Consider the following 12257-nt stretch of genomic DNA (forward strand, 5'->3'; position numbering starts at 1 on the left):
AACCGTTTCACTCTGTGGAGGTTACGTAATAAAAACTTAACGTGATTGATTTTATAGCTCAGCAGGGAAGAATGAAAATCTGGATCCGTGATGGCTTTATTTTAAACAGCGGCCTAGAGATTGAATTAGAGCCTGATCGGGGAGGTGAAGAAACACTGCTCCCTCGCTCAGGAGAAGCGTGGATTTGCACTTGGGAGCATTGGAAGGGCTTTATCGTTTCTCTTCAGCGCGACTTACAGGCTTGTCTTCCTTTTCACTGGTTCTGGACTAGCTCACCGACCGTCAGCCGCAGCAGTAGCTCTTTCTGGTTGGTTGAGCTCTGTGGCTTCTGCAGAAGCGGCCTCGCTCCGACGCATCACAGCGCTACTCGCTTTTATTGGGCACCTCCTGTTTGCCAGGATTGTCCCGAAAGCGCGACCGTGATCCCCCCATTTTATAGCTGGGGACTTGGGCACAGAAAGGCCAGAAACACTAGCGACTGGACCCGGTGGGCAGTCCAGAGGGTCACAGGCGCGGCCCCTGCAGCCCCGCCCGAGGCGCAGATAGACGGTAAAGAGAGGGAACGCACACGCGTGTTACCGTAACCCTCCGCTTTTAGACCTGCCAGCACATCCTTACAGAGGAGGGTGGGGCCTCAGCGACCCGGGTTCATAAACTAGGCAGGACGATTCCCAAGGACACTCCTGGGACAGGTGGCCGTGCTCTGTCGGGCCCTTTTCCTTGACAGCCGCGGGAGGGTGACGGCCAGTCCTCCGTGCGCTCGCCAAGCCCCCTTGGAGTGGCATTGACGCGCCCGTCAGCTGGTCAAGGGCGGGTCGCGAGGCAGCCGGCAGGACGGACTCCAGGAGGGCTCTCCTCTCTGGCACGGGACGAGGTGCCACTAGAGGCTCATTGAGACTGTCCGGGCATGGGGATGACAGGCTCGCAGCGCTGGGGTCTTTGCTGTGAGCCCAGGGCAGCTGTGCTCCATCACGGCTCTCCCTGATCTCGTTACGTGTGTTTCCCTAGGTGGCCCCAGCTCTCCTCGTCGGAGTCGGGGGGTGAGGCTGCACGTGGCTCAGTGGCTCCCAGTGCAGGTAGTGTCGCGCGTGCACACAGGAGGGCCTGCCCTCCGTGCCCTCACGGCCCCCAGCACTCGAGGGGCGTCCTGCGTCCCTGCCCAAGCGTCCCCCACCCCGCTGCAGTCTCTGCGGCCACCCCTGGCCAAGCCCAGGCCCACAGACCTCCTCCTGAGAATCCCCTCTCCCACCAAAGCCTGGCGCCGCCCCCAGGCCTCCGGATCTGCCTTCTGCCCGGGCCCGGCCCCGGGCCCCCTGTGTCCCCCTCACCACTTCAAGCCCCGTCCCCTTCCCGCCGGCATCCACCCGCGTGTCAGACCCTCCCCTCAATCGTTTGCCAGTGACTCTGTGACCAGTGGGCAGGCAGGACATGTGAGGCCCCGGCCACTGAGGACAGGGTGCACCTGGGCCTTGTCCACCCCATCCCGACCGTGCAGGGACGTTGGGCTCACGGCTGGGGGGACTCGGTGTCCCCACCGGCCTCCTAGGAGGTGCCGTCAGGAGTCCCCCCGCCATCGGTTTTTCCCGCTGGGCCCGATTGTCCCCATCAGCACACAGGCCAGTGTTTCCCTCTTTTATGGAGAAAAGCTCTCCCGACCTTCTCCTCCCCTAGATTCTCTATCCTGAGGAAACACTGATTTCTCTTACTTTCTAAGGGAAGGGAGCTCTGCGGTTCCGGGGGGAGTGCAGGCGAGGAGTGGTTGTCGCGCTGCTTCTCCGTGACCTCGTCAGTAGGGTCAGTAGGTCCCATTCCTGTCGAGGCCGCAGGGGGCGGCTGTTGTGACCTGGCCTCAGAGAGAGGCAAGGGAGGGGGGGCCTTCCTTTCACGTTATGGGCATCACGCTGCCCGCGTGATGTGAAATGTGGGGCGCATGGGAGCCACCGCCTTCCTGCCTTTATCTGGTGCAACGCGGGGTGGGGGGGCAGCAGGCTCACCGAGGGGGCGATGCAGAGACAGTGGGAGCCTCTCCCGGCTGACCGCCCCTCCCTGCTGTGCCGTTGTATTCCCCGGGCCGCGGCGGGGGCTCCGCGTGGCGGAAGATTCTCACCATCTGCCCGGCCTGGTGGTCAACTCTGAGCGGCTGCGTCCCGATCCGGTGCCGCCCGCTGCGGGTCACAGCGGCCCTGCAAAGCAGACACGGGGCGCACCTCCCACGCCACCGCTGGGGTCCCAGTAACGGGACTGGGGTCCCCAAGTCAGGAAGGGCAGGTGCGGGACGTGAGCACGGGGCGCTGCTACAGGGCCACGCTCTGGACCCCTGCGCTGCTCACCCCCGAAGAGGGCGAGGGGAGGAAGATGGGCTGGAGCCAGGGCAGCGGCGGCCGGTCAGCGTTGGGCCGGGCAGGTGAGCGCGGGCGCCGAAGCCTGGGGGCCGGTGTTTGCAGCTGGCGGGGCCCTGACTCCAGGGAAGGACAGGAGGCCGCGCCGCTGGTGCTCCTTTGAGGACACTGTGTCCGTGGTCTCTCACAGACCTCTGTAGGCAGACTGGACCGGGCACCCCTACAAATGAGGCTTTCCTGGTGTGTTTGCCCAGATCACAAGGCTAGAAACTGCAGAGCTGAAGACAAGATTAATGAACTGCAGCAGGTGGGCCAGCAGAAAATGGTGAAAGGAATCGTGGAAAGACAAAGGGTGGGGTGGGAGGTGTGTGGTCTGACAGACGTGGAACTTGAGCTGAGGGGAACGCTGAGGGCATCAGTAGTCGTGTTTGAACAGAGAATAAGTGACAGTTTCTAGCATATAAGAGACAAACACACAAACTCTGCAATCCCAATGGGCCCCAAACAGGATAAAAAAACAAAATCTGTGTCCAGACAACAGATGATAGTGAAAGTGAACAGAGCCCTGGACAAAGGGGCAGAGACGGGGTCCCTCCCACGGGGCAGCCGTGACGCCGACGGCCTCCTTCCCAGCCGAGGCCGCGTCCCAGAAGGAAGCTGCTGGCGTAGGATCCCGGGTCCACAGGACACCTTCAGGATGGAAGGTGAAATCGACGTTTTTATGCAAATGAAACCAAAAAGGATTTGTCACCAGCAGACCCACCCAAGGGGCGATAAATCCTCAAGGACATTCTTCTTGCAGAAGGAAAAGGACCCCAGGTGGAAAGTAGAGGCCGGAGGACCGAGAGCGGTGGGCACGTGCGGGGCGAACGTGGAGGGGAGGATCGCCTGCAGTGTAGACGCGGGGTTGAAACCCACCAGCACCAGCACGAGCAGGCGGTGGTGTCAGTGGAATCAGTGTCCGCAGGGCTCTGCCACGTTGAGAAAGGGCTGTGAGGCTTGAGCGGCTGGGGTCCCTGCGAGCCATGCCCTTTGCAGATGCTGCTGTTTTAGCATTTCTCTGGGCTCAGGACTGGGTTAAATTATTTGAAACAGAAGTAGGTGGCAGTTTCCCAATATAATTGAAGTTTAAAAATCAATTAAACCTTTTCAGTAGCATTTTATATTCCCAGGTTTTTCTGATGGCAGAAGGTAGTTTGTAAACGGCGCGCGTCCGTGTTGGCTGCTCTTAAATGCATTTTACTTCACTTAATCCTACGTCCATAATGCTCGTAGCCTGTTTCTCCAGAACATTTGGAGGAATGAGACTGTAATTGAAAAGCTAATGATTTTTCGAAGACAAAAGCTGAGAGTCAGAGCTGTTTTAATAATTATGATGCAAACTCTCTACATAATTTAATTGGCATAAAGTTGATTGATTTACTTGGTAAAATCGTTTAGACGTGGAAGTATGACAACAAATTTCATAATTAAAACTGTTGTTATTTTAAGTCTGGTATTTTTCTTTGCTCGTTATCAAAACTTTCCATTTGCAAAGGTATTATTATTGAAAAGAACGTTCATACCGCAAAGGAATCTCATTTGGGGACGAAATACTTGGGTGATGTGCAGTTAAAGATGGTTTGCGGGTGCTTGCCGCGGGGCTCGGGGTCTGCGGCATTTCTCACCTTGCCTTGGAGGCTGATGGGCCCACAGCGTGAATTCTGTCTCGTGGTCGGATTTACTTTCCCACCTGCTGTCAGGCGTCAGCTCCTGGCCAAGTCAGTAGCATTTCCCTTTTGAAAAGGAAGGTCCAAGGTACTGCCTTGAACAAAAGCGAGTGATTCCGTGGGGGGAGGAGGGTGTCGGGTCGTGGACAGGGGCATCTGAGAGCGTCTCCCAGGTGCTGGGTGGGTCCGGGGCCCCCACGAGTCCCTGCCCTCGGGGAGCAGCAGCTGCCTGGGATCCTCGGCTGCGGGATCCTGCCACAATTTCTTCCACACCACCACTGCCCCGAGCCGTGGGATCCGGGCTCGGTGCCCAGCCCCGGGCACTCAGTGTGCCGGCGGGTCAGGCCCCGTGGCCATGCCCCCTCAAGACCACCCCCAGGACACCTCCTGCCCTTGTCCTGTCCTCTTCCCTGACTGTGCCTGGCCCCCGCTGACCATTCCTGGTCCCCACTGACCCCCTGTTCTCATGACTTCCCTCTGTCCCTGCTGACCCCCCAGTGTGCTTACTGACCTCTCCGTGTCCCCACTGACCTTCCCATGTCCCCGCTGACCCGCCGTGTCCCTGCTGATGGCCCCCTGTCCCCTGCCCTTTGCACTGGCTCTTGTCCGTCCTGGGGGGCTCTCCACACACCAAGCACCCCATTGACATCTGGGCCCAAACGTCTGTCCTGGACTCCGGGCCTGATGTCCCCCTGAGGTGTCTTAGGGCCACTTCAGCCCCAGCTTGTCTAGAGCTGGACGCCTTCCCTCCCGAACCCTCCCCGTCCCAGGCGATGGCAGAGCCCACCTCCAGCTGTCTGGGCAGCGCCCCGGCTCCACCTGTTCTGTCAGGATGTCCTGGGGATGGCGCCCCCCGCTCAGAAGCTGACCATCCCTCCGAGGCCCCCGTCACTGCCCCACGCCCCGCGCCGCCCTCGGGCTCTCAGGCCAGACTTCGCGCTGCCTGAGTGCGGCTCGATATGGTGCGGACGGTTTGTGGGGTGCGTGGGTTCTCTGGGAGGGCTGTCCTAGGCCCAAGGTCGCCGTGCGCAGGTTGGGGTGGGACCAGCGTCCTTGCAGCGCGGGGCCATGGCGATGCGCCCTCCCCGCAGCCCGCCCGCGAGGCCGTCTGGTGACACACCAGCCCTCTTCACGCGGCGACTGGGAAAGGTTAGCAGCATGTTACCCTGTAGGGTTTGTCGCGGGCCAGGGGACGCTGAGTGGCCGTCGCCGCGGTTTGCCCCCCGTCAGGACAGCAGTGCTGGCACTGGGTACTGGGCAGCCCAACGGGGGACAGCACAGCCAGGCTGTGACGGGGCCCAGCGCCCGGGGGCACAGCATGCCAGCCGCTCTGGTGCACGCTTTGTAAAATGCTTTTTAATTCAGCAACGGAATGTCATTAACTTCGTAAGTGGATGAATACAGTGGACAACCGATTTGATTAACTTCAGATGCCGCAGTCGGCGGGAGACCAAATGACATTACGCACGTCCCTGGCGCAGGCGGGCTGCCTGGACTGGGGCTGCAGGGTCAGCGGGGGTCCGGGGGCGTCCTTCCGCGTTTAGCCCACAGGCTGACGTGGAGAGTCAGTCAGCTCCTGTTTGAGGTCGCAGAGCTGCTCGGAGAAGCAGCAACACCTCAACGCAGCGTCCCCGCGGCCGCCTGCTGGTGACGTGGGCTGACGCGTCCAGTGGTGCCGCCTTGTCCAGTTAGGCTGCCCGTCCGAGAGTCTATTATATGGCGAAGATCAATGAAGCTCTGCATTGATGGAAGCAGGAGCCTTGTTTCATTTATCCTTGTTTATAATCTAATGAATGTTATCGTAACTTTGCTTTGATTTATTACTGCATCTATTAAATTATTTTAAGCCCGGAGTCTTGGGGCTTCACTCCTGTGAAGCGGTTGTTCCCCTTATTGGTGAAAGTGCCTTATTCTTTGCAGTCAGGCTCAGCTTCTTGGAGGCGCTGGAGGCTGCGTTAGGTTGTCCTTTGAACTCTGCGCGTTGGCTCCAGAGCCGTGGACCTGTCTCTCATCGGGGTGTCCTGCGCCTCTGCGACTCTCTCGCCTGACCAGTGGATTCGTGCCACGTGCCAGGCCTTGTGCGGGGGACTCAGAGGTGACCGGACCACCCTCAAGGAGCTCCCTCCACTCCCGGTAAAGAAGGGAATAAGCACACAGCCAGAGTGGGCAGCACTGCAGAAAGACAGGGCTCTGTGGGGCTGCAGTCCGGGGGGGGGCTGCTCAGAGGAGGCAGCATTTCCATGGAAACCTGCGGCCTCAGGGCTCTATTCCCATGGAAACCTGTGGCCTCAGGCTCTCATGAGAAGAAGCTGGCACAGCAGGTAATGCCTTGATGATGGCAGAACTTGGCCATCTCCAGGCCTGGGAGGGCCAGTGTGGCCAGAGCTTTGTGAGCTGGGCGGGCTTGTCGTGAGGAAGGGTGACGGGAGAGCAGAGGAGCACAGGGCCAGACTCCTGGTGGCCCTGGCAGCAGGTGGGGGAGAGGTGGGGAAGCAGTGGAGGAAACGAGGGTCCCACCTGGTGTGGGGCAGGGGAGGTTAGAGACACGTTTCTGTAACCGCGGAGTTCATGCGGGGAGTGGACGTTTGGGGCGGACGTGGTGGTGGAGAAGCAGCGGGAGGTGTCCAGAGAGAACGAGGTTTTCAGTGGGAGCAGGAGGGGGACCGGCGCCGTAATGTCTGAATCGGAGAGGCTGGACTCTTGCGGGAAGTCGCGTGGGGACTGAGTGCCCTGCACCTGAGGCTGGCCTCCGGGGCAGGCGCTGCAGGGTGAGCTGATGGCTGCTGCCACGTGGAGCTGGGGAAGAGACCCCGGGGAGGCCGAGAGTGGTGTCCTGACACCCAAAATGAAGACCCGTGCAGGAGGACGGGTTGGTGACAGGAGGACAGGTCCCATGTTGCTGGGAAGCTCAGGGTCCCAGAAGGTCTCCTGTGGGTTTGCAGCTGGGCCGGCACGAAGACCTGGCTTAGTGATTTCAACGGGTGGTGAGGACAGAGACCAGGTTGGGAACAGGCAACACCCTGGACACGGCACAGCAGACAGAATCCAGCGAGGTGTGAACATGGGCATCGTGATCAAGCCAGACCGACGCCAAGAACGCAAGACTGGCTTAACATTTTAAAATCTCTTAAAGCAACTGGCTGCTTTAACCATCCAGAAACCAGACCTCAATGTGGTTAAAGATATGTCATGTTTATGGGCAGGAGGACTGAGTAGTATCACCAAGACGTCAGCTGTCCCCGAGTCGATCTGTGTGTGTGATCCTAACCCCAGCAGGATGTTTCGGGTGTAATCTGGCCGTTGTTCTGGAGTTTTATATGCAAGTATAAAGGGCCCCAAATCACAGAAGCAATTGTGAAGAAAAGCAAAACGGGGCATTTATTTATGCTACTAAATATCAAGACTTATTATAAAGCTAAACTAGGAAAAAGTGCTATTAGAAATAGACCAATGGAACAGAACCGAGAGCCCAGAGAACAGATCCCCAAACGGATGGAGATGTGGTAAATGAGTCGTCACATACGTAAAGGGGAAACCGGACAGTATGGAATTCCATGTGGAATGAAGTAACGCTAGATCTCCCCTTGCGCCACACCCACGAGTAAGTCCCTGTTATTGTAAAAACCTAAATGGGAAAGAAACAGCCTTACACGTTTTACATGGAATATTGAGACTCATTGTGGGATCAGACTAGGGAACTGTTTCCAAACAAGACGTAAAGGCGGAACCATAGAGGACTATGTCGGCTGCTTTGACTACTTAAAAATAAAGGCTTTCATTTCATGGAAGATACCATAAAAAACTGACTAGGTAAGCCACAAGGAGTGGGGGAATTCTCTGTAATACAAGTAGTAGACAAGGGAAATAGAAAATAAGCAAAGGATAAGAATAAGGTGTTCACAGGAGAAACCCAAGTTTCCACTCCTCTTCAAAAGAGGTGCTCAGCGGCACGAGTCTAAGGAAAATGCAAATAAGATGACAGTGATGTGTAATTTCACCCCAGTCGGCTGGCAGAGATCCAGGTGTGCCGGCACCAGGTCCTGGCAAGGGTGTGGGGCAGCAGGCACTGCTGGGCGCCGTGTAGAAACCTGTGTGGAAGATGCCCATCCACCGTGACCCAGAACCCCCAGCCGCATGTCACGTACACGTACATGCACATTTAATGCACGCGGGTGTGTATCTCTCCCATGTGCTCAAGGACACCGTGCAATGTTCGTTTTAGTATTGGTTCTAATAGTGAAAACTTTGGAAGCAGTCTTCATGTCCAACAGCAAAACTGGATAAATAACTTTCAGTATTATTGTATATTGGATCTTATAGCATTAAAAATAAGCTAATGTTACATGTTGCAACATCAAACGTTTCTCAAATAGAACTTTGAATGGAAAATAAAACAAGTTCCTTAGCCAAAGCAATGTTGAGGAAAAGAAATGGAGCTTGAGGGCTCAGACTCCCTGACTTAAGACTGTACTACAAAGCTACAGTCATCAAAACAAGTTCCTGAGAAGGGAGTAGGTACGATGGTGCAGATAAAGTTGGTGAAGGCTCTGAGCCCTTCCAGGGATGCCTTTGACCTTGGTCACCGACACTGAGGATGGCAGCCACCTCTGGGGGGACAGTTGCGTTGGGAGTGTCCAGCACAGCGGACGCCTTGGAAGCCCCCACACAACCTAAGGCCTTTCTAGAGCAGTTGCTTCGTGCCCTGCTCCCCCCATAACCCCCATGCTGACTTCTGTGCCGATCTCTTTATTCCTTCGTTCTGTTTAAACGCACTCTTTTGATTGTGTCTGTTACCTGGGCGCCACGCCCTGTGAGGGTGCAGGAGCTTCCGTCTCTCAACATCGCGAAGTCCCTGTGTGGTTTTCGCCGTGGTTTGCTTGTTCTCCTTGCTGTGCGGTGCTCCACCGCAGGGCTGGAGCACGAGTGTGTCTTCACCTTGTTAGGCATTTGGTCGCTGGGTCTGTTGGTGTTTCTGGCAGCGCCGCCTGCCTTCCCGGCTTCCGAGAGAGAGCTCTGTGTGTGTGTTTATGCACGGCTTCCCCTGGATGTAAACTCGCTGTGAGGCCGTGGAGCTGTGCGTCTCCCCATGGCTGTGTGCTCAGAACTTGCAGGTCCCCCATGTTATGAGGGCTGGGTCCCCATCACAGCCACATCCCATCACTCCCCATGGCTGGGTCCCCATCACAGCCTCTCGTGTCCTGAACTTTGTTCTCCGAGGGTGGAGATATTTGCGTCTGATCCTGTTGGAATGTCAGTGCTGAGCTGAGCACAGCTGCTTCCCTGACGCCACAGCGTGTGTGCACACGCAGGGCCGTACCTCCTTTGGGGGCCCTGTGTCCACGGGGCGCTGTCTGCTCCCCAGGATGGAGCAGGTGACATGTCAGGGGTTCATCATAACCTCCAAACCAAGGGGCCTTTCCAGCCGTGAGTCATCCACGCCCATCGATGCTAACGCAGAGCAGCTCCCGATCTGTGGTTGCTGCAGGCTTGAGCATTAGTTATCAGCTGTGTCTTAGGAAGTTTTTATCGTCTTCTCAGATGCATTTATTTTATTTTTTTTAAAAATGACATGTTGAAAATGCTTTATCCGTAGAAACAGTGTAATGCAGTGCCTTCCGGGAGGAGCTGTGTTGCATTTAAAGGCAGTTGGCCTTCCCGATGGGCAGATTCCCTGGCCCTAGGCCGTGTGTGACCCCCTGGCTCGCCCTCTCCTGTCCTAGAATGCAGCACCTGGCCTCTCGGGGAGCCCCCTGCCTGGGGGATGGCGGTGGGTGTTCCCTGGGACTTGGAGGAGGGAAGCTCCCTTCTGCAGGCGCCCCGGGAGCTGAGACCCGGCCTTCTTGTTCCCACGGTGCCCTCAGGGGCACTGTTAGCGCCTTGGGGTCGTGTGCGAGAAGCACGTGTATGGTTTCCTCTTTCATTGCATCCGGAGAAGAACATTTCGCTCCTGTGCCCCTTCCTGCTCAGTCGATTTGACTTGAGGGTTCGGAACTGTCTGAAAGCCAACTGGACGTGGGGGCCGAGGGCTAACCTGTACCTGGGCCGCTAACATCGGCGCAGAAATGATCGGTTAATGAATGTCTGATCCGTTTGCAAATAGAAGGTGGAGGGGTGTTTCCAAGCAGTAGCTTTTGCCGGTGAGTCCCTGGCCCGCAGCGGGCGGGCAGCGGCTCCGTCCGTGGTGCCCTTCGCAAATCCACACTTCGCCGACGTCTGCGGATGCGTGGCTTCCTGTCCAGCCTGGGGGACATCTGCCTACAGTCCCATCCCGTGCCCTGGCTCTGTGTATCTGCAGAGCGGCCTGCAGCTTTCAGAGCTCAGCTCCCGCAGGCGAACGAGCGCCCAGGTGTGGCCTGTGGTCCCGTCAGCCGTTAGCCAACCTGCTCCAGGCAGGGGACTGGCTTCGCAGCACTGCAGACCCTCGAGGATCCAGTGGAGCCGGGCAGGTGGGACCAGGAGCCACACGGGCCGGATCCGGTCCACACCCAGCACCCCTTCAGAGCCCTGTCGCGAGAACTCTGGCCTTGGGTCCCCGTAGCCGCGGGGTGAGGCCGCCCCTGAGGCCATCCTGCTGCCAGAGGTCAGGGCGCCCGCCCTGTGTCTGCTGCTCCGGGGACATAGGAGCGGCTGGACTGCATTTCGCTAATGGAGAATTAATAAGCACTCTTGACAGTCAGGTTTATAAATATGTAAAAAGTATTTTAATTGTTTCTAGCAAAACAGGCAAGGAGTCAATACTCTGAGACATGACGAACACACTGCTGACAGGTGCGGGGTCAGAGGACCCGCGAGCCGGCGTCCCGTCGGCAGGCTGCTTCCCGCCACCTGTCCTCACAGCCTGTGACAAATGGGCCCTGAACTGTATCGATGGAGTCGGTCAGACGTTGAAAAAGTTGAGTTGAACTTTGACTTGAAATATTCATTAGAGCTAATTATGGATTGTCTGACTCTGTGAGTTACAGCTCTGCACCTGCCTTGGCAATTGATTTTCCATTTATTTACTGTAAACTTCTTAATATCATGTTAGCTTTATCACATCCAATGAGGCAATAGTTCAAATCTTTGCAATTGCGTTATTTACTTACGCATTTCCTGAGTGCTTTCTTTACCCAAGCAAACGGGAAGACATCCGTTCGCTCGTGGGTGTGGTCCTGCAGCTTTCCAGGGTCCAGTACTGCCCACGTCCCTCTTCTTGGAGGGGCCTTGACTGTCCGCGGTCAGAACAGACAGCGGAGGCTGGTCCTCGGGTGTGTGTGCCAAGGTGCCCAGCTCCTCTCAGAGAGGATTCGGGGCAGAGACCCGATGGGTGAGTCTGGCAAGCAGCAGGTGCGCTCCGTTTACTTTGTGCCTGCGCCGTGGGGAGCCTGTCGGCACTGACCACATGCCTGAGTCCCCGTCACACACATGGATACACACGAAAAAGATGTGTAACTACACACGCGCACACACACACCCGGTTAAGTATGAATCCCAGGTAAACAACTGACTTTTGGCGCCAGATGCCCCATCCCCACCCAGCCCAGTCCCTGCACTTTGGCCTTTTCCTGAGGGGGGCGAGCAGGGCCGACTCATCGCCCAGAGCAGCTCCTGGCACCGGCGGGCGCTCTGCGGCTGCTCGTGCTGTTGATCGTGGATGGGCAGGGCCGGTGGCTCCGGAGGCTCTGAGGTCGCAGCTCAGTCCTGAAGGATGAGCAGGGATTGGACCGGGCAGCGGGCGGCTGGCCCGCCGAGGGGCAGGGGGAGCCACGGCGAGGCTGTGCTGCCCGGAACGGAGCCGTGTCCTCACTCAGGAGCTATCCGCTCTGCCCCGACCCTCGCCCTCTGGACCACTGGACCCTGCAGCAGACGGGAGGCGGCAGGGGGTGGGGCGGGTGCGTCCACAGGGCAGATGCCTGCTCGGGGTTGGCTAGGGCCGGCGCTCCTGGCGTCCTGGGTCGGGAAGTGTCTGCGGCTGACTGTTGAGTTTGGGGGCTGTGATTGGACTGCAGTGAGCTGAACTCTCTTTCTCACCCACAGAGCTTCTTAGTCGCCGCTCAGGACTGCTTTAGAAACGCTGCCGTGCTGGCCTCACTCCATTTCTCTGTTTGCTCTACAGGCACTAGGAAGCTTTTACTTTCTTCACGAATCCTTAAAAAACATCTCCCAGTTTGACTTTAAAGGTAAGACTCCATGTGTGCTCTGCTGTCTTCTGGGATTCTCCATCTTGGTG

At 57.4% G+C, this 12257-nt stretch overlaps 2 protein-coding genes across 8 annotated transcripts in view; one reads left to right on the forward strand and one right to left on the reverse strand.

Annotated features, from left to right (window-relative positions):
* The window catches only part of BNIP3 (BCL2 interacting protein 3), a 547174-nt gene that overhangs the window by 509970 nt on the left and 24947 nt on the right, over positions 1-12257 (reverse strand). The window contains exon 1 of one of the 2 annotated variants that reach the window (XM_049697546.1): positions 11945-11949. The exons of the other annotated variant lie outside the window; for it this stretch is intronic. The gene's annotated coding sequence lies outside the window, so the exon portion shown is untranslated. Of the gene's footprint in view, positions 1-11944; positions 11950-12257 lie in introns of those variants that run through there. 2 annotated transcript variants of the gene reach the window in all.
* The window catches only part of INPP5A (inositol polyphosphate-5-phosphatase A), a 179983-nt gene that overhangs the window by 106209 nt on the left and 61517 nt on the right, over positions 1-12257 (forward strand). For 5 of the 6 annotated variants that reach the window (XR_007471502.1, XM_033420656.2, XM_033420654.2 and 2 more), the window contains one exon: positions 12144-12207. The exons of the other annotated variant lie outside the window; for it this stretch is intronic. Coding sequence is in view for 4 of the 5 variants with exons in the window: in XM_033420656.2 (XP_033276547.1) it covers positions 12144-12207 (64 nt within the window). In the remaining variant the exon portion in view is untranslated. The remainder of the gene's footprint in view (positions 1-12143; positions 12208-12257) is intronic. 6 annotated transcript variants of the gene reach the window in all.

Source organism: Orcinus orca, chromosome 14 (genome assembly GCF_937001465.1).
Source record: "Orcinus orca chromosome 14, mOrcOrc1.1, whole genome shotgun sequence".
In the NCBI taxonomy this organism is placed as follows: Eukaryota; Metazoa; Chordata; class Mammalia; order Artiodactyla; family Delphinidae; genus Orcinus; species Orcinus orca.